Source organism: Carcharhinus amblyrhynchos, chromosome 14 (genome assembly GCF_965287045.1).
Source record: "Carcharhinus amblyrhynchos chromosome 14, sCarAmb.v2.hapA, whole genome shotgun sequence".
Lineage (NCBI taxonomy): Eukaryota > Metazoa > Chordata > Chondrichthyes > Carcharhiniformes > Carcharhinidae > Carcharhinus > Carcharhinus amblyrhynchos.
In genome coordinates this window covers 12,172,848-12,200,497 of record NC_137337.1, presented here as the reverse complement: position 1 = coordinate 12,200,497, position 27,650 = coordinate 12,172,848, and the positions used below count along the sequence as shown (strand labels likewise).

The 27,650-nt window shown below is 41.0% G+C and overlaps 1 protein-coding gene across 1 annotated transcript in view; it reads left to right on the top strand.

Moving 5' to 3' along the window:
- Positions 1-27,650, top strand: part of LOC145352441 (latent-transforming growth factor beta-binding protein 2-like) — a 440,928-nt gene that overhangs the window by 100,318 nt on the left and 312,960 nt on the right. Inside the window, exons 4-5 of the mRNA XM_080202303.1 lie at positions 1,648-1,844; positions 3,777-3,947. Of these exons, the coding sequence (XP_080058429.1) occupies positions 1,648-1,844; positions 3,777-3,947 (368 nt within the window). The remainder of the gene's footprint in view (positions 1-1,647; positions 1,845-3,776; positions 3,948-27,650) is intronic.

The following is a 27,650-nucleotide window of genomic DNA, read 5'->3' as shown; positions in this document are numbered from 1 at the left end:
TGCATGACAGAACCCTTTAAAAGGCATATTCAGAAGGTCCTCCTCATACTCCCCTCTGCCAAGGTATGCCCCGCAAATAATCCTTAAGACGTTCTATGCCATGGCAAATCCATGTCCATTGATCTACTATATATTGTAAAGAGCCATACATTCCCCAAGATGTCAATATGATGTGTTTCAAAAAAGCTTTAACAATTCATAATTTTCAACAAAAAACCTCCTTTGCTGTAGGGCAATAAAAATGTCAATCATTCTGACTTAGTTTCAACAACTGAAACTGCAATCACTTGAAACCTCTTAAATTTATGTAAATAAACATTATGTAGTTGACAGCAGAGATCTGAGAATGAGAGCTTTCAATCGAGCAGAGCTTTCTGTGTGGTTAACGTATTTTAACAGACTAATGGATTGTCATAGAGTCATAGAAACACTACAGTACAGAAAGAAGTTATTTGGCCCATCGAGTCTGCACTGACCACGATCCCACCCAGGCCCCACCCCCATATCCCTACATATCTTATCCACTAATCCCTCTAATCTACGCACCTTAGGACACTAAGGGGCAATTTTCAGCTTGGCCAATCAACCTAACCCTCACATCTTTGAACTGTGGGAGGAAACCAGAGCACCCAGAGGAAACCCATATAGACACGAGGAGAATGTGCAAACTCCTCACAGACAGTGACCCAAGCCGGGAATCGAACCCAGGTCACTGGAGGTGTGAAGCAGCAGTGCTAACCACAGTGCTATTGTGCTGCTCATTCTGAGCTCTCAGCCAATAATACATGATAAGGCTTGACTGACACCAGCAAAGTCCTAGACCTGGAGCTATGGGTGGCCATTGTGGTTGTTTCAGGAGCATACCTTGGCATAGGGTGGATATGAGGCCATAGGAGTTGTTTAGGGAGCGTACATTGGCTTGGAAATAGGAGATGGGTGGGAGGTATGAAGTGGCATGGATGCATGTGTGGGGCGGGGGTGTGTTTGTAGAAATGTAAGTGTTGAGGCATGGAGGGAATAGCCTGTTTTAATTTTAATTGGCACAAAGTCCCATAACATCAAAGCAGGTCTTTCAAACAGACTACCTCAGTTCCTGGCAGCTGTTGTGGCTGCCTCTGACTATTTTCCAGGTTGGCAAGCTTGACTGCAGCCAGTACCTGAACCCCCCTCTAATGAAAATTCTATCCTTGCGTGCACTCCCCTCATGCAGAAGGCAAGTAGAGCCAGGAACATTCTCAACACCCACTACTTCCCTCAAGGATGAAAATCTAGGCTATTAACTCTGTTCCTTTCTCCACAGATGCTAAGCATTTCCTGCTGAGCAGTATTTTTTTATTTACTTACGTAAAGGCATTTTTAAACTGTTTCTCAAATTCTCTTATATGTGTAACGGAATACATTTTGCTTGGCTGTGTTTTCCCAAAATAAATCTGTCATCTGCCTTAAGTGCTCGTTACTTACAAAATGTTTATAGCCGAAATTCTCCAACTCATCCGTTGCTGGGATTTTCCAGTCCCGCTGCTGAGATTGGAGATTTGGCTGAGTGCTGTAGTGGGCGTGCAAGATTAGAGAACTCTGGCTTATATTACTTAACTTTTCTTTAAAACATGTTTTGAGTTTGATCTTCGATTTTTCTTCTTTCAACAGTACACAGCGTAGGCATGGACAGCACATTAATACTCAGCAACTTTCAGGGACATCACGCACTGTGAAACATCTGTCAAATGGAAATGGACAGTTACTCTCCAATGTACTATTTAATGGAAATGGGCAGGCACAGGTTCAGAGCCGTTATGCTACAAATGGACAATTGTTCACAGAAAATGAAAATGCGCTGCCACAAGGTGAGTGACAGGAATATATCTGTTTTGAATCTTATAGACTTACTTAATTAACCTTTTTCTGGGGGGTCAAAATTTAGTAAACCTCCCAAATTATTTCCTGTAAGTTTTTCTCTTTGTCCTTCACCTGACTAGCCTATTATTTTAGCTGATAAAATGTCAGGTGTGTAACTGCTTTTGGACTGCTGTCAATGATTTGAAACCAGACAGTAGTAGGGCAAGGACTTCTACAGCAGGCCTCTGCCCTGAGAGTATGTTATTTCTTCCCTTCATGTTTCCATTCTCCAGCTATCCAATTGAATTGGATTGGATTGGATTGAGACATTGAACAGAATTTAATGCCCTCTCCCGAAGTGAGTTTGGAAGCAGAGGGGCATTTAATCAGCCTAGAGAGTTTGCAGTGGGAATTGTGCGAGGGTTTTTCCAGTCTCATCAACAGTGGGCAGTGTCATGCAGATGGGACAGGGAAGTGTGAAGGGCCAAAAATCAGTTTCCCACCAGCAAGTTTGCAATTTTCCACTCAAGACTTTCATGGCAGGATGGGTAGTTTGGAACTTCATTTGAACATTGTTAATACTCAGGAAGAAGCAGCTTGTCAAAATCATTCCTGTCTTTCAGATCAAATGGCCAAGCTGATGGCTAATTAGACCAGTGTGAATTATGTCAGGGTGGCCTAATCCCAACACCTCTGCTGAAAGATAGTGGCTGGATTGTTATGGCTGTTCACGCCAGTGGGATTTCCCCATCTCGCTGCAATGACTGGAGATTTGGATGGGCACCAAATTTTCTGACCTCGCTGCAGCAGGAGCATGACATGAACAGTTGGGAAGATCGTGCTCATGATGTGCTTCACATTTAGGCACATATAATGAATGATCTGGCACAGAAACTCATCATGCTGGCTGGTGGGAAATGGACCTCTCTTCATACCCATCACTACACTTAAACTCCAGAGCAGAAAATTTCCCATGTTTTCTTATTTGTTAGCTCTATGTTCAATGTAATGCTTTATTACATTAAGCACTTCTGGGCATCCATGCTGTTTGTTCTGGGATATTTGTCATTAAAGCTGGAACTGACTGGTTTTTGGAAACTTGAATTGATAGTGTCTACTTTAAAATAAAAATTCCTATTTGTATTTGCATATAATGACTTATATTTCAAATGTAGTTATTGCAAATAAAGGTAACAATTATGAATCCATGGCAATAAAAACATTTGGTTATCCAGATATGCATGATTTTTATCAAAAAGAGCATGCCTATATGTAATAGAAAACTTTCGAACGAATACTGTCCATTATTCTAAATATAAAAAAACTTTGGTTCTCTCGAAGCAGCTGGTATAAAATTGTCTATTCTTTTTCAATTTACCTTTTAAGAAGATGAATTAAACAAGCAATTCATTATTAGTAATTTATCAGAAACAGCAAGTGCATTAACATAAACTATATAACTACTGAGGATTTAGTTGTGATTGGGTTGGTTTAAAAGTCTGCATTCCACTTGACTCAAATCTAATTTGTGAGCAGCTGGAGGGTTCTGAGGGAACATTTTTTTCTTTGCATAAGAACTAATCATGTTGAACTTGGATTCTATTTTGAGGCCTTTAATTAATCCATTGATAGCCTTAACAATTGAATTCCTCACATGCCTTTTATTGATTTGTATAATTTGACAATGTGCTGTTCTTACTCAACATTCCACACAGCCCTATTCCTCATCCCCATGATAACGGCTTGGAGCATAGCCCAATATAAACTGGATACACTTCATTCAGTCCTTGGTTTTCTGTCAGCTACTTTGTTGCATAACAACTGTTTCTGCACAAAACCTAATTCTTTCCATTGGCTTCAACAACTCCAAAGTTCTGGACCAATGATGATTTTCAAGTTCATTCTTCTTTACTTATTTGCTGAAATATGATATCTTGCAGGAGGAAATTTGAGTACCAATATCGGAACAATAAAAATTGTCTTCACACCAACTATTTGCAAACGCCAGTGCGTAAATGGAAAGTGTTACAACAATTGTAAGAAAGGTGACCCAACCACCCTTTACAGTGAAAATGGTTATGGTCCTGTGTCCAAATCAGGTTTTCGAATCTGTAAGTAAATTTACTATTTTTGGACTTCTTTCTCAAGAAGAATTGTGAATTTTTGTCCCCCTGTTACTTTGTTTACAAATATTCACATTCAAGATTCTATGAAATTTCGAAAATTAATCTCCAAACAAATTAATGAAAACACATTGGAATGTATCATTTAGACCTTCATGGACAATTAAGGGGAGATTTTAAGTTTGGGCAGACTTTGGTGGTAAAAGATGTGCTTACACTGCAGTGCTTGCCACAAGGCCCAAACTGTTTTGAGAACCAGGTCTCACTTGCCTATCACTAGCAGACTGTGACCATAGAAGCAGTACTCACATGTAATTTACCTGTCAGCAGATTAGTTGTGAATTCCATCAGTTCCAACATGGAGGTGAATCACAGGTTCTTCCAGCAATGTGTACATGCAGGCCATTGCTGTTGAGGTAATTTATACGAACCAAAAGATTTCCATGGGCCAGGGGATGCACATTTCAAAAATCCTCAAAACCTTTTCTAAAATAATAAATCTAACATTTTTCTGAATACTTAGTTAGGAACTTGATGTTTTGTACCAATGGGAGGAATATGTGTGGTACGTGCTTCAGTAATACCTCAAAATTGTTTTTAGGTTGTGTGAATTTCATTGGAGCACAATTCTGACCTATTCTTTGCATGATCATTAAGACTGCCTATTTATGTTGTTATGATTCAAAGTGTTTTATGGAGCCCGCCTGGATCATAAGTTTTGCACCTTGAATTTGGCTAGGAGAAGCATGATATGTTTCACCTCTGATATGATTCAAATGACCCATTTGGGAGCTTTCCTCAAACAAGATTTATTTAAGAATATAGTTAACAGGCGTGGAAAGAAAATTAGAAATCACATTTATCAATTACAAGGAAGAACAAAACAACCACAATAATTTATAACCTTCAACAAATATTATGTAAGATGTTCAGATCAAACCAATTCCATTAACAAAACCGTTTAAACAAGTTCAATGCAGCAAAGTCTAATGTTCACATGATGCAGGAATTGAAAACTCTCAGTCTAGTAGTTCTGGTAGTTCTAGTAGTCCTCTTGACACACCAAGAATAGTTTGAAGCCAGAACAACTTTCCAGAACCCCAGGTAAACTCTGATCAAGCCACCAACAACAGATTCTCCCCTTCCCAAAGGCAAGACTGCGTTTTCAGATAACCAGCAGAATTTCCAAACAAAATAAGGAGGGAGAGAAACACTTCTTTTCAGCTTGTTATCCCTTCTAAAAACTCAAACTCAAACTGTAGCCGAACGGAAAAGATCCTTAAACTCTCTCAGATGGAAACAAAACATGTCTTTTCTCCTAACAATGCAGGGCCATAAAACTAATCTCAGAGTAAACATAAACAACCCAATTTAAGCCACTAAAGTGGCAATAAAAGGACTCCTTGAAAACAGTTTGGCAGCAATAAAATCAGCTGAGGCTGTGAGCTGGGAGGACATGATTTTAAAAAAACTCTTAAATGTACACTAACATCACAATATCTCTGTAAAATCTCTTGACATTGCCCTACCTCAACCCATCTGCTTCAGATTCTCAACCATGCCTTTGTTAACTGTGGATTTGGTGATTCCAATACACAGCTGACTGTTCTTCCATATGTTATCTTCCATAAACTTGAGGTCATGCAGAACTCTGTTGCCATGTCCTCTTCAAGTCCTGTCCGCCCATCACCTCTGTGCTTGCTCAGCTACAGAAGTTCCTGGTTAAGTAAGGCCTCAATTTTGAAATTCTCATCTTTGTTTTCCAATCCCTTCATGGCCTTGCCCCTCCGCTCCTTTTCTCCATATCTATTTCCCTTTTTACATGCAAAACGCGCCTCTTTGACCAAACTTTCAACCATCTGCCCTTACGGCTGCCTTATACAGCTCTGTGTAAAAGTTTGTGTTATAACATTCTGTAAAGCATGTAGCTCTCCCCTCAAGATGATAAATGTTTTAGGCTGTTGCTTGAAATTCTTGAGTTGCCCTGGAAAACAATCAAACAAAAGTAACTGTAAACTGAATCAAAGTGTCAAAGTGTAAATAGGGTGGTAAGTGTATCACCAGGATTTCTGGGGTATTCCCACCCTAATTCTGTTGTGCAAAGACCTTCTGTGTTTTCAATATTGATTCAGAAATAAATTGCTTTTTGCACCAGTGTCGCATTTTTCTGACAATGTTGCATTTTTCATTTTATGAGATTTGTTTTTTGTTATCTATGATTTATTAGTGGGCAAAAACTTACAAGATTTAATGACAGGATTTAATATAAATTATAAGTTACATAAATCACTGATATCTAAAGGGTTTAGGCTAATTAAAAGTGAATAAATTGGTATAATAAAATGGGATTAAGATTTAAAATTGCTTAGATTAGCAGAACTAGAAAAAGTTCAAAGATGTTTTGCATTCTGAAGAAATCAGCTTTAGAAAGTTATTAAATGATACTATGATGATGACTTGAATTCAGATAAAACTGTGCCTGTGTAATTTCATGGGTCATTCACCATAAGTGTTCAAAAGTAAAGCTTATTTATTAGTCACTAGTAGGCTTATAATAACACTGCAATGAAGTTACTGTGAAAATTCCTTAGCCACCACACTCAAGCAAGCACTATTCAGGTGCACAGAGGGAGAATTTAGCACGGCCCGTGCTCTTAACCAGCACCTCTTTCGGAATGTGGGAGGAAACCAGAGCACCTGGAGGAAACCCACACAGACACAAGGAGAACATGCAGACTCCACAAGGACAGTGACCCAAGCTGGGAATCAAACTCAGATCCCTGGAGCTGTGAGGCAGCACTGCTAACCACTATGCCACCGTGTTTCCTAATGTATAATTCTCTGATAATACATGCGTAGATAGGTAAAGGCATAAAAAGACCAAACATGTTTTGTGTCTCAAATCAGGCAATGGAATACAAGAATCAATAATTTATTATCAATTATATAAAACTTATGCTAGTCCAAAGCTAGAGTGTTCTGTGCAGTTTTAAGTTACGTTAAAGGCATAAAATGTAAATTCAGCAGGTTAGTACCAATTATGGAAAATGATATTTAAGAGCAGATATTTGAAATACTGGGATAAATTCCACTGGAATATTGAAAGACTAGATGAGATTGGAAGCAGAAGTTTCCTCAGGGATTTTTTTCTCCCCAAACTCAAATCTGCCATCATCATCCCTCTCCTCAAAAAACCTACCCATTATCCCTCTGTTCATGCAAATTTACCAATGCATCTTCAAACTCTGTTTCCTATTCAAAGCCCTCAACTATGTTGCTGTCTCTAAATCTGTTTCCATCTTTCCTGAATTTTATGTTTGAATCTGTCCAGTTGCAATACCAAAACAGCTCTTATAATGTTATAAAATACATTATTTTAAACTCTGGCTGATAAACTGTTCCTTCTCATCCTTTGCGGTCAGTCTGTTGCTTTCAACACAGTTGATGAGACGATCCTCTGTTTTCCAGCTGAGTGATTTTGCCCTTGCTTAGTTACATTCTTGTCTATCTATCCATAGCCAAAGAATCACTTGCAGAGTCTTCTCTTCTCATTCCTGCAGCATTAATTTCTGGAGTCCTCCAAGGATCTATTCTTGACTCCCTTCTACATCTTATCTACATGCAATCCTTCAGTGATACTATCCAAAATTACAATGCCAGATTCACATATATGTTGGCAGTACTCTGCTCCTCCTGTGCATCTGGTTTGTCACACTGCTTGTCCAACATCTAGCATTGCATGTATATAATTATTTTTGCTAAACATTGGGAAGGCTGAATTAATTGTCTTTGGTACCCATCACAAATTCAATTCCCTGGCATTGTGAACAATCCTCTGAATTGTCGGAAGCTCAGGTGACGTTGGTGTTATGTTTGACCCTGAGATGAGCTTCAGTCCACATACCCGCTGTATTAATAAGACTACCTACTCTTATCTCAGATCCTGCATCAGCCTAATTGCTGCTGAACCCTCGCGCGTGCCTTTGTCATCTCTAAACTTAACTATTTCAGTCATTCCCTGACCTATCTGCCTTTCAGCCTACATAACCTTGTGCTCATCTGCTGTCTCTATTTTTACCAGCTTTAAATCTTGTTTATCCATTTCCCCTTTTCTTTCTGACCTAAGCTGGTTTGTGATCTATCAGCACCTCAATTTTAAAATCCTCATGCTTTCGATACTCATAGGACCATAAGAAATAAGAACATAAGAACATAAGAAATAGGAGCAGGAGTAGGCCATCTAGCCCCTCGAGCCTGCCCCGCCATTCAATAAGATCATGGCTGATCTGTTGTGGCTCAGTTCCACATTCCCGCCCTCTCCCCATAACCCTTAATCCCCTTGCCTATCAAAAACCTATCAACGCGCGTCTTAAAAATATCGAGCGAAGCAGCCTCCACCACTTCAACGGGCAGAGAATTCCAGAGATTCACCACCCTTTGAGTGAAGAAATTCCTCCTCAACTCCGTTTTTTGGCCGCTCAAGTCTGCTCCTTCATTCAGTAAGATCATGTTCTGATCTAACATTTCTCATGTCGACTTTCCAGTCTTTTTCCCATAACCCTTCATTACTGATCAAAAATCTATTTACCTCAGCCTTAGTTACATGCAGCGCCACCACAGGACCCTGGGACAAGGCGTTCCAAAGACTCACAATCCACGGAGAGATGAAATTCCTCCTCATCTCTGTCTTAAATTGGTGCCCCTTTATTCTGAGGCATTGCCCTCTAATCCCAGACTCTCCATGAAGGGAAACATTCTCTCAGCATTTACCCTTTTCAGTCCCTTAAGAATCCTCTATGTTTCAATGAGATTACCTCTTATTCTTCTAAATTAGTTGAACCCCAAGCTGTTTAACCTTTCCCCATGAGACAACTCTTCCATACCAGGGATCATCCGAGCGAACCTTCTCTGAACTACCTCCAATGATATAATATCTTTCCTTAAATAAGGGGAACAAAACTATTCACAGTGCTCCAGACGTGGTCTCATCACTATCTTGTACAGTTGCAGCAAAACTTCCCTACTCTATACTCTAATCCCCTTGAAGTAAGGGCCAATACTCCATTAGTTTTCCTGATTACCTGCTGCACCTGTGTGTTAGCTTTCTGTGTTTTTTGCACAAGTATCCCCAATTTGTGTTGCACCTTTCTGCAGTTTTTCTCCATTTAAATAATACTTTGTTTTTGTTCTCCCTTCCAAAATGAACAACTTTACATTTTTCAACATTATACTCCACCTGCCAGCATTTTTCCCTCTTAATATATCAATATCACTTTGTAAGCTGCTTGTACCCCTCTTGCAACTTGCCTATTTTTGTGTTATCTGCAAATTTGATTACATTCAGTTTCTTCTGCCAAATCATTAATATATGTTGTAAACAGTTGCGACCCTGTGGAACCCCGTTGGTTATAGGTCATCAGCCTGGAAAAGAACCCCTATCCTCCCTTGCTGTTTCCTGCCCTTTATTCAATTCTCTATCCATGCCAGTATGCTACCTCCAACACTATGGGTTCTTATGACTTAACCTTTTGTGAGATACCTTGTCCTTCTGGAGGCCCAGTACAGCGCATCCATTCTGGTTGAGACTTATTTGAAAAAGTCTAATACATTAATTAAACATGATTTCCTTTTCATGAAGGCATGCTGACTCTGCTTGAATAGATTATGATGTTCCAAAATGTGCTGCTGTTACTTCCTTAGTAATTGAGTCCATCATTTTTCCAACTATAGGTGTTAGGCCAATTGGCCTATAATTACATCCTTTTTGTCTCCTTCCCCTCCTGAATTGAGGTGCCACATTGACACTGCTTGTTGACTGTCTTTCCTACTAATTTATCCGTCCAGTCCACTTCAGCTAATTCCATCCTCATTTCATTGTAATTCCCTTTATTTAACTTAAGCCCAGTTGTTTCTGACCCAAGTTTCTCACTCTCGAACTGAATAATAAATTCCATTATGTTATGATCCCTACTTCCGAAGGGATCTTTTACTCTGAGGTAATTTATTAAATGTGCCCATTACCAGATCAAAAATAGCCCCTCCTATGGTTGGTTCCATGACGTATTTCTCCAGGAAACCATCTCTAATGCCTCTATGAATTTGTTATCATAGCTATCCTTCCCAACTTGATCAATCAAACAACATGAAGATTAAAGTCACTGATTATTATTGCTCTATTCTTTTTCATGACCCTCCATTGTTTTGCCGCCCCCAAATGCCAGCCCTACATGCTTTCAAGTACTGTATGCTCTTCCATATCTCTTGGACGTGCCTGATTTCCATCACTTTGATATATTATTCTCACCAATAGGTTTGGTGGCTATTCATTCAATGGACCCCAAGCTCTGGAATTCCAACCCTAAACTTCTTTGTCTCCATCTCTCTCTCCTCCTTTAATATTCTCCTTTGAGAATATTGGCCAACATTTTGGTCACCTCCTGATGGTTCATTCTTTTACTCAGTATCAAATATGTTGTTACGTGAGTCACTTTGTAAAGTTTTTTTATAATAAAGGTTCTACATTAATGCAGGTTGTTGTTCTTCATAGAGTGAGGAGGATTAAGGGAGATGTGATTAAGCTGTTCAACATTGACTGTTTTGATAAGGAAAAACCGATTTCACTGGAGGGCGGATTCCTAACTAGAGGACATAGATTTAAGATAGCTGGCAAAAAAGCCATTTCGGAGATGAGGAAAATGTTTCTTTACTCAGTATGTTGTTATCATCTGGAATGCATTTCCTGAAAGGGGTGGTGATAGCAACTTCAGTACTAATTTTCAAAGGGAAATTTGATGTACACTTAAAAGAAGAAGATTTATGGAGCTAGGGAGCTGAGGATTGAGACCAGTTAGTTCTTTTAGAGTCAGCGAAGGCATGGCTGGCTAAATGGCTTCTTTGTGTTGTATAAGTCTATGAATTTTGTAAAATGAAAGTAAGAATAAAATGTCTGACTTCCGACAATAAGACCATGAACTTGTCATGGTATGGTTCAAAAGCATAACCTGTGTCTTGCCACTCCTTCTCTATTAGAAAAACCTGTGCCATAATATAAATACATGAAACTCCTTGAAGATTGCAGAAAACCAGCAAGCAAATTTAAACGTTTGGAACAATTTGCAACAAAATCATAGGGCAGTTTTAACTTGGAAGATGAATGGTGCTGGCGTGTCGAATCTAGATGTGATCCCACCATTTGCACCTTTAACTGGCATGCTTTTAAAGATGGTTAGTTTGTTATGTGAATCAGTCAATAATCAACTAAATAAAAACTAAACCAGTATTCTGGCTTTAATAACCAGCACATGGGTATCTTATGTTTTGTGATATTCACCAGAGTCAACAAGGCGAGAGCATAGTTGGTAATCATGGGTATGTGAAATTGAAGTATCAGCAACATCATCAGCAGCTGCCGCCTATGCGCTACACCAGAGGACAAAATGGCTGGACCCTGAATTTCTTCTCATCTAACTCCTTCTATTCACAAATGACATCTGCAGAATTTCTCAATCTGCTGTCCAAAAGTGCATCTTTCAGATGACTAATGCTATGTTTACTAGGACCACCAGTTTGTAACTGATGAGGCTCATCTTATTTGCCACTATGGCTAGATATCCACAGATACAGGGAGTGACAGTCTGCCTGCATGTGATGATCAATGTACTCTCAGATCAACCAACTCTTTTTGTTAATTGTAAGGAATTCCACTGCATTAATGTTCAAATGGAATGTTAGCACAGCAAGATTTTTATGCATGTTAATGCAATTTATCGTGGAATCTGGTATAAAAAAACCACAGGAACATTTCCCGTATCTCTTTTCACCTCTGGAAAGAGTCAAGGAATGGCTTCTTGGAACAAGAGAAGAACTGGCCTGGAGATAACTGCTGGGCCGCCTGTAGTTCTCTGCCTTTTTGTGTTTTCTCTTCGCAAGGAGAGAAAGAATGAGACCTATGTCTGAGAAGACTGGATGAGAAGGTTGTCCTGTAATGAGAGGCTGGGTAAATTGGGCCTATAGTGTCTGGAATTTAGAAGAATGAGAAGTGATCTCATTGAAACATACAGAATTCTGAAGCAACTTGACAGGATAGGCACTGATAAATTGTTTTCCTGGTTGAGGATCTAGAACACAGGGGCACAGTCTCAGGATAAGGGGTCAGTCGTTTAGGACTGTGGGGGGGGAGGAGAAATTTCTTCACTCAAAAGATTGTGAATCCTTGGAATTCTCTGTTTCAGAGTGTTCTTGATGCTCCATTGTTGACTAGATTTCAGGTTGGAATACACAAATTTTTGGTCTCTCAGGAAATGGGAGTAAGCAAGAAGATAGAATTGAAGTACAAGAGCAGCCATGATCGTATTGAGCAGTGGAGCAGATTCAATGGGTCTACTCATGCTCCTATCTTTGTATTCTTGGGAAATGGAATGTTTTGAGAGGATGGAAGGACAACATATGTGAAAAGATTATATGCACCTCCAGGTTAACAGGTAGACAGAGGTGTAAAATTGGATGCAATGTCTGGAATGCTATTTTAAAGCACTTTCTGCCACCCCACTTCTCTGCAAAGCTTTGGGCAGCTCACACATGCAGGGCATTTGAGGCCCTTAAATGGCCAATTTCTTCTTGGCCTCCCTGTCTGAAGAGACAATGGGTGCATGCCAATGGGTCACCAATTGGTTTGGCAGCATCTGACTCTTTATTTGTGATACGTACTTTGTCTCGCCTGCTGCTGCATCACTTCTTTGCCTCTTCTCACTCCCATCTTCACTGCTCCACCAGCTTTGCTGGCAACTTGTCCACAATGCTTATGGTCAATGTCCCCTGCAGGGGTGTTTTGAAGGGCTTGTTCAAGGGAATTTAGAAATTCCTATGACAGCATTGGGTAAAGAATTCTGGTATTGCCGATGAGTGATTGACCATTTTGCTTGGAATGATATACCTTCTTAAGTTGGAATCTAACTTTGCTGCACATCAGGGAATGGTTGAGGTTGCATTCCATGCATGTGGAAGCTATACGTAACTAGAACACTGTTTATAGAGGCTCGTCTGGTGGTGATGAGATCCAGCTAGTGCCACTAACATGATTGTGATGTCTCCATTCAGTAGGTAACACAGTTTTGTTTGAAAGAACACGGCCATTTAAGAACCACTTCTTGCCCAATAAAGTGGGTTGAGACCAGTGTCAAATGTGAAGATCATCTTATTTCACTGCTTAGGCAAGTGGTGGGCAAGGAGAGGATATTTTCTTTAAAGGCCTGCCAGACCCATTGGAGACCTCCTCTTCTTGCATTCCCCCCCAATCCTCTACACTGTTGGGACCAGAGAGCCCCCCTCCGCCCATTTCTTCTTACTGCTGGGACCAGAGAACTTAACTAAGGAAGGCTAAAAGGGGTCACGAAAAGTCATTGGCAGCAGGATTAAGGAAAATCCCAAGGCTTTTTATACATACATAAAGAGCAAGAGGATAGCCAGGGAGAGGTTTGGCCCACTCAAGGTCAGGGGAGGGAATCTATGCATGGAGCCAGAAGAAGTGGGTGAGGTATTAAATGAGTACTTTGCATCAGTATTTACCAAGAAGAATAACTTGGTGGATCATGAGTCTGGGAAAAGGTGTGTAGATAATTTGAATCTTGTTGAGATCAAGAAGGAGAAGATATTGGGGTCTTTATGAAACATAAGTAGACAAGTCCCCAGGGCCTAATATAACCCACAGTACTGAAAGAGGCAAGGGATAAAATTGCTGGGACCTTAAGAGAAATCTTTGAATCCTCATTGGCTACAGGGTAGATTGCAGAAGATTGGAGAATAGCTAACGTTAAAAGCAAATTACTGCTGATGCTGGAATCTGAAACCAAAAGAGAAAACGCTGGAAAATCTCAGCAGGTCTGGCAGCATCTATAAGGAGAGAAAAAAGCTGATGTTTCGAGTCCAGATGACCCTTTGTCAAAGCTAAAACCCTTTGTTGAAGTAGGGTAGCAAGAATAATCCCGATAATTATAGGCCGGTGAGCCTTATGTCAGTGGTAGGGAAATTATTGAAGAGGATTCTTCGAGACAGGATTTACTCCCACTTGGAAATAAGTAGACATATTAGCGAAAGGCAATATGGGAAGTCATGTCTCACTAACTTGATTGAGTTTTTCGAGGAAGTGACGAAGATGATTGATGAGGGTAGGACAATGGATGTTGTCGACATGGACTTGAGTAAGGCTTTTGACAAGGTCCCTGATGGCAGACTGGTGCAAAAGCTGAAGTCGCATGGGATCAGAGGTGAGCTGGCTCAGTCATAGAAGATAGAGGGTAGTGGTGGAAGGGTGCATTTCTGAATGGAGGGTTGTGACAAGTGGTGTTCCTCAGGGATCAGTGCTGGGACCTTTGCTGTTTGTAATATACAGAACAAAGAACAATGAACAAAGAAAATTACAGCAGAGGAACAGGCCCTTCAGCCCTCCAAGCACTGACCATGCTGCTGGTCTGAACTAAAATCCCCTACCTTCCCAGCGACCATATCCCTCCATTTCCATCCTTCATGTCTTTATTCAGATGCCACTTAAAACTCACGTATTTGCTTCCACTGTCTCCCCCTGGCAGCGAGATTTAGGCACCCACCAGCCTCTGTGTAAAAAACGTGCCTCGTACATCTCCTTTAAACCTTGCCCCTCGCACCTTAAACCCATATCCTCAGTAATTGACTCTTCCATTCTGGGAAAAAGCTTCTGACTATCCACTCTATCCATTTCCCTCAAAATCTTGTAGACTTCTTTCAGGTTGCAACTCAATGTTTATTGTTCCAGTGAGACAAACCAAGTTTCTCCAACATCTCCTCATAGCTAATGCCTTCCATACTAGGCAACATCCTGGTGAATCTTTTTTGTACCCTCTCCAAAGCCTCCACATCCATCTGTTAGTGTGGCGACCCGAATTGAACACTATATTCCAAGTGCGACCTAACTAAGGTTCTATAAAGCTACAACATGACTTGCCAATTTTTAAACTCAGTGACCCAGCCAAAGAAGGCAAGCATGCTGTATGCCTTCTTGACTACCTTCTCCACCTGTGTTACCACTTTCAGTGACCTGTGTCCCTATACAGCCAGATCCTGCTGCCTATCAATACTCTAAAGGATTCTGCCATTTACTGTATATTTCCTATCTGTATTAGACCTTCCAAAATGCACGACCTCACATTTGTCCGAATTAAACTCCATCTGCCATCTCTCCGCCCAAGACTCCAACCTTCCAGAATGTATTACCTCACATTTGTCCGGATTAAACTCTTGCCATCTCTCCGCCCAAGTCTCCAAATGATCTATAGTCTGCTGTATCCTCTGATGGTCCTCATCGCTATCCGCAAATCCACCAACCTTTGTGTCATGCACAAACTTACTCATCAAACTCGTTACATTTTCCTCCAAATCATTTATATATGTTACAAAACAGCAAAGGTCCTAGCACTGATTCCTGAGGAGCGCCACCTATCACAGCCCTCCATTTAGAAACGCACCCTTCCATTAATACCCTCTGTCTTCTATGGCCGAGCCAGTTCTGTATCCACCTTGCTAGCTCACCTTTGATCCCATGCGACTTCACCTTCTGCACCACTCTGCCATGCGGGAGCTTGTCAAAGGCCTTACTGAAGTCCATGTAGACAACATCCACTGCCTTACCCTTATCAATCATCTTTATAGATAAATGATTTGGAGGAAAATGTAACTGGTTTGATTAGTAAGTTTGCGGACCACACAAAGAATGGTGGATTTGTGGATAGCGATGACCATCAGAGGATACAGCAGAGTATAGATCATTTGGAGACTTGGGCAGAGAGATGGCAGGAGTTTAATCCAGACAAATGTGAGGTAATACATTTTGGAAGATTCAATACAGATAGGAAATATATAGTAAATGGCAGAACCTTTAAGAGTTTTGATAGACAGCGGGATCTAGGTGTACAGGTACACAAATCACTGAAAGTGGCAATGCAGGTGGAGAAGGTGGTCAAGAAGGCATACAGCATGTTTGCCTTCATCGTCCGGGGCATTGAGTTTAAAAATTGGCAAGTCATGTTGCAGCTTTATAGAATCTTAGTTAGGTCACACTTAGAATAAAGTGTTCAATTCTGATCACCACACTGCCAGAAGGATTGAAGGCTTTGAAGAGGGTACAAAAAAGATTTACAGGATGCTGCCTGATATGGAGGGCATTAACTATGAGAAGGGGTTGGAGAAACTTGATTTGTTCTCACTGGAGTGATGGCGGTTGAGGGGTGACCTGATAGTAGCCTACAAGATTATGAGGGGCATATTTAGAGTGGATAGTCAGAAGCTTTTTCCCAGTGTGGAAGAGTCAATTATTAGGGGCATAGGTTTAAGGTGTGAGGGACAAGGTTTAAAGGAGAGGTATGAAGCACATTTTTTACACAAAGGGTGGTGGGTGCTTGGAACTTGCTGAAGGGGGAGGTAGTGGAAGCAGATACGATAGCGACTTTTAAGGGGCACCTTGACAAATACATGGATAGAATGGGAATAAAGGGATATGGTCCCTTGAAGGGTAGGGGGTTTTAGATCTGTTGGGCGGCATGGTCGGTGCAGGCTTGGAGGGCTGAAGGGCCTGTTCCTATGCTGTAATTTTATTTGTTGTTTTGTTCTTTGTTCTGATGGCCATTTGGTTGGCTGGCAGCTCTTGGAGGTGAGGCTTGCTTCCAGCTGGGGACAGTAGGGACACCTTAAGGCATTTAGTGGCTCACCGGCCATTAAGTGGCTGCCAGCAAGCCAATGGAGCAGAGCTAACTAACATTTATGTTGAGTGAAAGGGTCGAGGGGAGATGGTGGTTGGTGGGGGTTAGAGTTAGCTGAAGTCTCAGTCACTGTGAGGGTTCAGTTTGACATAGTATTAAGCAGAGGATGAATAAGTGTCAATGATGGCTGGCCAGATGAGGCGGAGACTTGACGGAAAGGAATAGGTGTACTTGTGTAAAGTCCATGATACTGAGAATCATATATGATGCAGTTTCAATGCAAATCATGTAGCCTTATGTCTGAAAGATTGAACCAAAAAAAGAGTAATTTTAGTAACATACAGTTACCTTCAAATTAGAGAGACTCAGTTGACTGCAGGTCGATTGGGGGATTTGAGGCCCGCTTCTCTTCCATAGGGACTTCTACTGTTGATGGTATCGTCCCCAGCAATGCTGTATTGATGGTGGTTTTCAGCATGCTTTTAAACTTGGGCTGCACAGCAATTTCCCTTGTGTCTATCTTTCTGAACCATTTGATTTGTTTCCGGGATGTGATCAATCTTTTTTTGATCCATGTTGGTCTCTGGGGTGTATAATCAGACTTTGCTCCATATTCCACTGAACCTAGTCCATATCATTTACTTTTCTCATGTAAGAATGAGGGGAGATCTCATTGAGACGTATAAGATGATGAATGGGATGGATAGGATAGAGGTGGAGAGACTCTTCCCGCTCAGAAAGGATAGTAGGACTAGGGGGCATAGCCTCAAGATAAAGGGGGGGCGGTTTAGAACAGAGTTGAGGAGGAACTTCTTCACTCAAAGGGTGGTGAATCTCTGGAATTCTCTGCCCGTTGAAGTGGTGGAGGCTGCCTCGCTAAATATTTTTAAGACGCGGGTTGATGGGTTTTTGATGAGAGAGGGGATTAAGGGTTATGGGGAGAGGGCGGGAATGTGGAACTGAGCCACGACAGATCAGCCATGATCTTATTGAATGGCGGGGCAGGCTCGAAGGGCTAGTTGGCCTACTCCTGCTCCTATTTCTTATGTCCTTATGTTCTTATGTTCTTACAGGATACTGAAAGGCCTGGATAGAATGGTTGTGGGAAAGATGTTTCCATTAGTAGGCGAGACTAGGGTCCGAGGGCAGAGCCTCAGAATAAAGGGATGCAATTTCTTCAACCAGAGGTTTGTGAATCTATGGAATTTGTTGCCATAGAAGGCTGTGGAGGCCAGGTCATTGAGTATATCTAAGACAGAGATAAGTAGGTTCGTGATTGGCAAGGGATCAAAGGTTACAGGGAAAAGATGGAGGATAGGGTTGAGAAACCTACCAACCATGATTGAATGACAGAGCAGACTCGATGGGCCGAATGGCCTAATTCTGCTCTTATATCTTATTGACTTATTATTATTGTTAACCCTTCTATACATGGTTGTTCCACCACAAGATGTCTGGCCTTCCGTCTGTTGTTGTTTCAATGCTTTATTTGTTTTTGCAAGTGCTTGTATGACTACTACAAGGCATTTGCATGTATCAAAGGTAAACACAACAGCAAACTCCTTCTTCAGCAATATTTTTAACAATGAATCCAAGGCATTCTTAAACAAACTTAAATAGGAATTCTTAAGTACATTCTTACACCTGCAAGTTGTGCCGGTATGAGAACTGAGGTGCAGAAGAAGACTTGGGAAAGTAGAGCAGGTGTGATTAGTTTACATCAGCTTTTTTGGCATTGTGTTAAGATGAAGCTAAGTTTTAGTATGTGTGTTAACTGGTCAGATGAGGAGATGCCTTACAGAAGAGGAATGTGTACATATGCAGAATGTATTGGTATGAGGAATGAGGTGCAGGAGAAAGCTTGGAAATTGAGAATGATGGTAGTTGGGTACAGCTGGACATCAGCTATACTATTCAGTTTTCCTGCCCTGATTAGGTCATTGAACTTCTTCTGGTACTCTCACCAGGAATCTTCTTGATTTTAGAGGCAAGCTTCTTCCTGCCCTCCACAGGGAACAGAATCTTCCTGTGGACCCACATAGCTTGCAGTATCATGTCTACAGATGCATTGGAGAAACATGGTGCTGTCTTACCTTGTTTTGTCTAAGTCCCTTTTAGTTCTGTCTGAAGACTCCTAACTGTGGTCCTCGCACACTCCCTTTAAACACTTAAACTGACATACACTGCTGCGGGCTATCATCACATTCACTTGCTGGGATGGTTGCACAGTGGGTAGCACTATTGCCTCACAGCAGTAGGGACACTGGTTCAATTTTGGCCTTGGGTGACTGTGTGCAATTTGCATGTTCTCCCATGTCAGTGTGGGTTTCCTCCAGGTGCCTCGGTTTCCTTCAGGTGCCCCAGTTTCCTCTCACAGTCCACAGATGGTTACAAAGATTGGCTATGCCAAATTGCCCCTTACAGTCCAAAAATATGTAAGTTACGTGTATTAGCCAGGGTAAATATGTTGGGTTATGATGATAGAGAGGGGGGTTGGGCCTGGATTAGATGCTCTTTCAGAGTGTCCGTGCAGTCTCAATGAGCTGAATGGCCTTCTGCATGTAAGGATTTGATGGATTCTATGGAAATGAAGACGTCTTGTGAAAATACAGTGACTGAGTTAAAAACTGACAAATACGCTGTTGAATTTCCTCATTCCTGTTGCGAGCAAAATTTTACCCATTAAATTTTGGAAATCGATTTCATTGAAATGCTTTAGGAAAGTTTGAGGTTTCACTCCTGGTGTAGAACGTCACTTGATGACGATTGACATTAGTAACCAAAAAAAATGTTTGTGCCTAATTTTGTGATTCGCACTCTTACAAAGGAAGACACCTGAGTCTTCTGAGCTGAAATACAACCATAAATTCCTTCATGTGCACTTCTCAAAAATTTGCCCTGAAGCTTTTTGTGTCTGGGTTGCATTAAATACATTTCTTAATGGATAAATTTGAAAAATAAAACATAAAAGCTCTCAATGCTGAAAATCTGGAATTGAAAAATAGCAAATATCTTGAAATATACAACAGGTCTACCAACATCACTAAAGTGAGAAGACTTATTAAGCTTCTTGTTAGATGTTTTGTCAGAGTTCAGATGAGGGGCTCAAAATGAAAAAAAAAATTTCTTGAATCTTTACAAATATTAATGTACTTGTTTCAGCATTTCCAGATCTTTCCAAAAATGTTTGACATAGAAAAAGAACTTGTTATACAGAGCCACAGAATAATGCAGTTAAGGATTTTAAAATAAATAATTAAAATTTGGATATTCTCAGAGTGCATGTAAAATAAAAAGCTCTATTCTTCTTTCACCTTGCATTCTGCACCCTGATGCATCATCAGAACTAAGCCAGTTACTGATCAAAGTTTTGAGAAGAGAATTAGTCCAAATTTTCGTAGAAATTGGTAAATGCAACATGCCAAGACCCCAGAATGGCAGCAGAAAATGTACACGCCTTTCATCCATGAGTGTTCTATCCATATATTTGACAAGGGCAAACAAGCGATGGCCTTTAGCCATGCCTGAAGCATGCCTTTACAGATACAAATAAGGAACCTATTGCCTGTTTGAGACTCCAGGCCACATATTTGTGGAGTTGGGAAGAGTTCATAGACCTTTAACAGTGGCATGCAGGGCATGCAGCTGTCCAGAAGTGGAAAGAAATTGGGAAGAGCTCACCCAGGAAGCCTCTGTCCCACACACTTTGTCTTAAGCTTTGCTGGAACATTACAACATACTTTGAAGGATCCTCTCATTTATTGCCAGCCAACCTCAGAGATGGCATAAGCCCTCTTCTAATTGCTTTGGATACTTCTGCATCTAGGCATCCTCACATCTACGACCATAGAAAAAAGAGATAATCAACCAGAAATGCATGCTGTAGCATTCTAAACCTATAGTTATTGCAGCAGCAGGCTCAGCACTGTCCCTTGCCCCTGAGTAAGCCTCCAAAGCCCACAAAATGTAAAGGAAATGGATATCTGACATTGGGCAGGCTTTTCAGGCCAAGTTTTCCCATCCTTCCTATACCAATGCCATTGTTGCAGGACTGGAAAGTTCCAGCCAATGAGCGTTCAGTGAGAGAAAAAGTCAGGAAAATACTCGTAATGTGACAGAAGTGTGCTGAAATGGAAGAAAAGTAATTTCAGTAGCTGATTAAACATCATTATAATGTTGCTTAGAAAGTTAGAAATAAATAAATACTAAATTGGGATAAAAATATCTTGCTACCTATCCCATTATAACAGCAAATCACTAATAGAAGATTGAAAGAACAATAATACACTTTCTATGTGAATAAAGAATAATATGGGATAAATTGCATTTCAACAGAGATTATTGTGTGAAATTATTCCAGAGCTTTAAGATGGAGATTAAACAAAAATGCTACTTTAGAATATTTATTTGATTTGTGTAGTTGCAAAATTAAATCTTTTTTTTCCTGTTATGAGTATCAGTTTTGGAATTCACAACACTTTTGTAATGGACCTGTGCCAAAGTGTTTGCCTTGCTGTAATTGTGAGAGAACCAACAGCCGATAGGTTTGTCATTTGGTACACTAATGTAGTCTGTATTATTTTTCGGTACTACATCATCTTTTCATTTCCCTGTGAAAACTCATGTTGAAATTCCAAACATTTCTTCTGGTTTTGCAAGGTTGTTTTAAGCACTAGAATGCCAGACAACAAGAAGTTCATTGTGCCTGAAAGTCAGAGTAATGGAAAATGATTAATATTTGTCAGTATTTGAATTACTAAAGATGCAAACCATCATCAATAGCTAGGTCAGATGTTTTAATACATTCTCTACTGAGCAATTTGTTAATGATGTGAAACCAAAATTAAAGTGCAACTTACTTCAGTTACCCACAACAGAATTTGCATTGAAATAATATTTTAAGTTATTTGGTTAAGCATATTTCCTGATGGGCTGGCAATGTCCAGTTTAATATTGTAAGTTTGTTTATTAAAAAACAAACAGTAACTCATTGCACTTATATAGTACACTTATCATTAGCAAAATTACAAGGCAATTCACAGATAGACAATGAGAGGGAAGTTCTTTTTTTTCCCTTAAATGAATAACATGCAGACTAAATCTAGAAATACAAGTGAACAAATGCAGGCTGAAATTTTCGGATATTGTGTGCCCTGCCATTGCTGCTAGTGAGAATGGAGAATTTGACGCCCAGTCAAATCTCCATTCAAGCAGCGGAACTGGAGAATCCCAGCCACAGACAATTCTGTGCCACAGCTTTTCATGCCACATATAGATAAGTGGTAAATTCTAAACTTGCCTGTGATACTCAGATCCCTAGAATAAATAATAATTTTAAAAAATCAATTTCCATCATAAATAGTTTCATTTTATACAGGAGAAATCCACTGCCCATCTTGCCTGTCCTTCCAAAACTCCCATTAATTTCCTTCCTATAATGTGGGAATCTATGACATTTTTTAAGAGCATAAGAAATAGATGCAGGAACGCTTCAAGCCTGTTATGCCACTCAACAAGGTTATGGCTAATCCGATTGTGACTTCAACTTCACTTTCTACTTTTTCTTCCCCCACTGTCTGAAAAAGAAAAATCTATCTATCAGTCAAGAACACATTCAGTGACATCTTCCACTCCTCTCTGGGTGAAGAATTACAAATAATGACTCTTTGAGAGCAGAAAGCTTCCTCAGCTCTTAAGTGAAAGACCCTTTTTGCTGAAACTGTGCCCCCTTGTTCTATATCCCCATTGAGGGGAAGGATCCTCTCAGCTTATCCATATGTTTCAATATTATGCTTCAATAATATCTCATCTGTTGCTTCTTACTGCTTCGACAAGCTGGGTAGCCAGGGTTCAGTTGTCTTCCTGGCAGCATTAGTTTGCAGGTTTTCAGGTTGGAAAACTAACTTTAAAAGAAGAATCACATGAAGGCTGCTTTCTCACTCTTCACATATAGCATCCAGTTTTCAGAAAGGTCTGAAGGCAGGAACTGTTTTTGTTGACTTACCTGTGTCTGTGACAGTGTGCTGTACAGGAATCCTAGAATCATAGAATCCCTACTGTGCAGAAGAAGGCTATTCAGTTCATTGAGCCAGCGCCAATGCCAATCCCACCCAGGCCCTATCCCTGTAACCCCACATATTTACCCAGTTAGTTCCCATGACACTAAGCACAATTTAGCATGACCAATCAACCTAACCCGCACATCTTTGGACTGTGGGAGGAAACCAGAGCACCCAGAGGAAACCAAGCAGAAATGGGGAGAACGTGCAAACTTCACACAGTCAGTTGGAATCGAACATCTGGTGCTTTGAGACAGCCGGGCTAACCACTGTGCCACCTGCTGAAACTCTCCAAAACATGTGCAGTGTGAAAACTTACAACAAAATAATCCATGATCAGCAATTGACAGCACGCTTGAGATCAAATGACCCACCCACACATAACCAACAATGGGCTCCCACGGGGATCAGGCCTGGCACTTACTTTCTTCAGCATATTTGTACCAGTGACCTTCCTCTCAAAAACTCATATCTGCTGACAAGTTGGCCCTGGCGTTCCAGGATAATGAACTTCAAAACATTGAGAAAGAATATAACTGAAAATCTATGTTCTCTGAAAGCCCACTTCAGAAAATTGAGACTTCAAATAAAAACTGCCAACGCTGTTTTTTCAGCCTTCCACCTGTACAACCCAAAGATCAAGGAAGAACTTAACATGCAGTTTTATGCCCAATCACTCACCCGTGATCCAACACCAAAATATCTTGGCATCACTCTGGACTGTACATTGATCTGCCGGCTACTCAGATGGAATCTCATACGGAAACAGATGGCTATCACCTGGGGAAGCAGAGGCAACACACTAAAACTGCTTCACTCACCCTGGCCTACCCAGCAGCTGGTCGATCTAGTTCAGGGGTCGCCACACAAACATGGCAGATATTCATCTCTGAAAAATCATGAGGATTATTTTTGGGGCATTGAGACCAACACAGCTCTTGATTGGCCTTCTGTGCTAGCACATATTGAATCTCTTGATATCCATTAATGAAGTACTCCAATTGATACAGCACCTCAAAAAAAATCCATGCACTGGTCTGAAATCCTGTAATCTCTACTGGAACATAATCCATATTTTACCACCATGACTTGGTAATTGACCCAAGTGGTGAAGTGCAAAGTTTTAACCTTTCACTGAAAATTTAGACAACTGTTAACCACTGGAGAATGGGTCAGAAAGATGTGGCCACTTTTTCCACCAGTGGAACATAATGAACAGCTCAAGTTGTGACCAACCAACTCAGACCATTGCCCACATATTGAACTTCTGTCCTGAGAGATCCATTCCTGGTAGCATCACAGCCATTCACAGTATGTCTGCTGAAGCTGTTGAATGGATTGATAACCTTGAAATAGAGGTGTAACTGCTTCCCAGCCATATAAGTAAAAAAAAATTCCTTCTTCTAAACACCAGTGAGTATAGGCCCAACTTGCTGAACCATACCTCATCCTCACCCCTTCATTCAAGGAATCAACATAGTGTATCTGCTTTTATTTTTTTCTAATTCAAGTATATTCCTCCTTAAATTAGGAGATAAAAAATGTACACAATAGTCCAAGAGTGGTGTATGCAAAACTCTGTTCAGTATTAGGAAGTGTGAAGGGACCAAAACCTCACCCTGTATATTTTTTATAAAATATACATAGGTATCATTATGGCTATTTATAAAATTTAAAAGACTGGATAAACCTTTTAAAATGGCTGAATCTATGTTTGTCTGTGACCCCTGAATAAAAGGAGCTACTTGACACTAGTGAAGAAACGTATCTCTCGTTATCTCTGAAGAGACACTAATAACACATTGGGGATCACACAGATGAAATTCAAAAATAAGTACACTACGGCCTTCTACAATTTATAACCCTGGTCCCTGGTTGGCTAACCAGAGTCTATCCATTTGCTTGAACAAAGAGTCCTGCAACCTTCCTTTCAATTCTTATTTAGCCACCTTGGGGACCAAGATGGGGTTACACACCTTTGTCAAAGACACTGTGAAGAAATGGGAATCATATGAAATTGACCTCTAGCTTGTGTAACTAGTAAAATTGTCTTTACTGTAAAATTTCAAGTCTGCTGGTTACCATCCTGCAAGCAGCCTCAGAAAAAAGGGGTTCTTTCCAGATTCAATACACGACCTATGTACACAGTTTCTGCTGGAATAGCATCGGTTTTCAGCCCACCAACCTCCATGAAGGAGTTCCTCACTTGATCTTAATTCTCGACTCTGCACCCATGGGAAATGATGGGGGTTCTGTCCCCAGTTTTGACAAGCGAGAATGGCGGAGAAAGTGGAGAGTTGAGAGAGTCCAAAGCACCAGCAGGAGTTCCCTGCTCGATCTTTCTTGCCCTTTGCCAGTGATGTAATGGGGTTCCCACTATTTGAATACATTTTAATATAATTAGCAGACCACCACCCGCATGAAAGTTCCCCCTTCCACTAATGGTGTGACCACATTGGTGGGGTTTACAAGTTTTTAAAAGGCGGGAAATGCCAGAGTGCAGCCAGCATATTACATTCCACTTTTCCCACCTGAACTCACACTTTGACAAAACTGAGAAAATTGAACACAGTATTTATTTTTGCTATCCTCTTTTGCTGTAGAATGCAATGGAGGTAATATTAATGCTCGCCTCCAATGATTTTAGTGTGTACAAATCAACTAACCATTTGAGTTCATGCTATCTCAAGTTTGTTGTGGGGTTATTAATAGAAAATTAGATCATGGCAAAACTGAGGGATTGGAAAATGTGCCACTGCTTGTAAATGGAGAAGCAAATAAAAAAAACAGCTTTTTGTTTATGGATGAGTGGTGAGAGTGTTAAGACACAGGCCAGAAACTCCAAGGTGTTTTGTGAAATTAGCCTAGACTCTTAGCTTTACATTTGATTTTGGCATGGGTGGATAAAGTGTTTCGCTTCAGGTTTGATTCAAGTGAGCCACTAGGAAGTTTTATCAAACAAAGTGTATTTAAGAACACAACTAGAATATAACAAAATAATTATCATAACTTTTACCAAGTACAAGATTTAAACATCACACAATATAACTCTTAACAGCTAACTATCTCTGTTATTCCAATTTTAAAACCATATCCCACAGATATTTGTCCAGCTTCCCAGAGGTATTTTATCTTCCCATCTGCACACAGAATGCCTTACCAGTTCCCAAAGCAACCAAAACAATGAGAGCCAAGGAGACCCATGATGACAGACATTCTGGTATGAAAGCCTTGTTACTCACTGAACACCAAGTCTTTGGAGGGTGGATAGGATTCTTGCAAGTTCGTTGGGGGGGAGCACTGGGGCTTTTGGACACCAAGCTCCTAATCGGACCATCTGGTAGCGAACGTGGCCTCCCTGGTCCTCCTAACATGCTGGCCTCTTGCTGTCACCTCCTCTTCTGGTGCTCCCTGGTCCGCCTCTTCCTCCCCAGATGAATATGTCCTCCTCCAGAATGTTACTTTGCTGCTGTGCAAGGCACAACAGACCACCAAGATGCGGGCAAACTTCTGGGGGCAGTACTGAAGAGCACTGCCAAAGCAGTTTAGGGAGTGGAACCGATCTTGAGCATGCTAATGCTCTGTACAATGACAGATCTGGTGGCAGCCTGGACCACATTGTAGCAAGGCTCTACCTTGGTCTCAGGCTTCTGCACCGACATTATCAATTATGACCTCAGCGGGTAGTCCCATGAACATCCCAACAGCCTGGTGTAGTCCTGGAAGACCCCAGGATGAAGCTGTCACGCTACTATACTCATTGCACCAGGGTAGACAGTGCATGAACTGTGACTTGTAGCCCAATGGAGAGTCAGATGTTAGCACTCTGACTCTGCCCTCAGGATGTCTGTCCCAACTTCTTTGTCTAACATACCGCCATAGAAACCAGAAACAGGAGGATCCCTTTCAGCCCTCCGAGTTTGCTCCATCATTCATTATTATCATGGCTGATCATCAAGGATGTAGAGGCTCTGGAGAGGGTACAGAAAAGATTTACCAGGATGTCGCCTGGCATGGAGGGCATTAGGTATGAAGAGAGGTTGGAGAAACTTGGTTTGTTCTCACAGGAGCGACCTGATAGAAGTCTACAAGATTATGAGGGGCATGGACAGAGTGGATAGTCAGAAGCTCTTTCCCAGGTGGAAGAGTCAATTATTAGGGGGCATAGGTTTAAGGTGCGAAGGGCAAGGTTTAAAGGAGACGTACGAGGCAAGTTTTTTATACAGAGGGTGGTGGATGACTGGAACTTGCTGCCCAGGGAGGGAGTGGAAGCAGATACGATAGTCAGTTTTAAGGGACATTTGGAAAAATACATGAATAGGATGGGAATGGCTGGATATGATTCCCGGAAGCATAGGGGGTTTTAGTTCAGTTAGGCAGCATGATCGGTGTAGGCTTGGAGGGCTGAAGTGCCTGTTCCTGTGCTGTAATTTTCTTTGTTCTTTGTTCTTTTGTTCAAATTCAATATCCTGATCCCCCCTTCCCCTCACATCCCTTGATCCCTTTAGCCCCAAGAGGTGTGTCTATTTCTTCTTGAAATCAGATAACTTTTTGGCCTCAACTACATTCTGTGATAGTGTCAAAATTAAACCACAGAGTCTGTGGTTTAGGTGAGACCTTAGCGGGCTTTGCAATTGGCTTCATAGGCAATCCCTTAAGAGTCTTTCAGCAGCCAGTGTTAACATTTGCCACACAAGTCCCAACCCAGTGGTATGCCATGACTAGTGGACCTCCAGCCCTGTCAAGCCCCCTCCCAAGCTCCCGCATCTTTGAAGGCTTCCCACCCCACAAGGCACCATGGCAGTGACTGACTTGCTCTTTTGCACCTTGGATATTAGTGCTAAGTGGTACTCATCACCTTGCTCACCCTCACAATCCATAGCACCTGGACCACACTTCAAGTGACC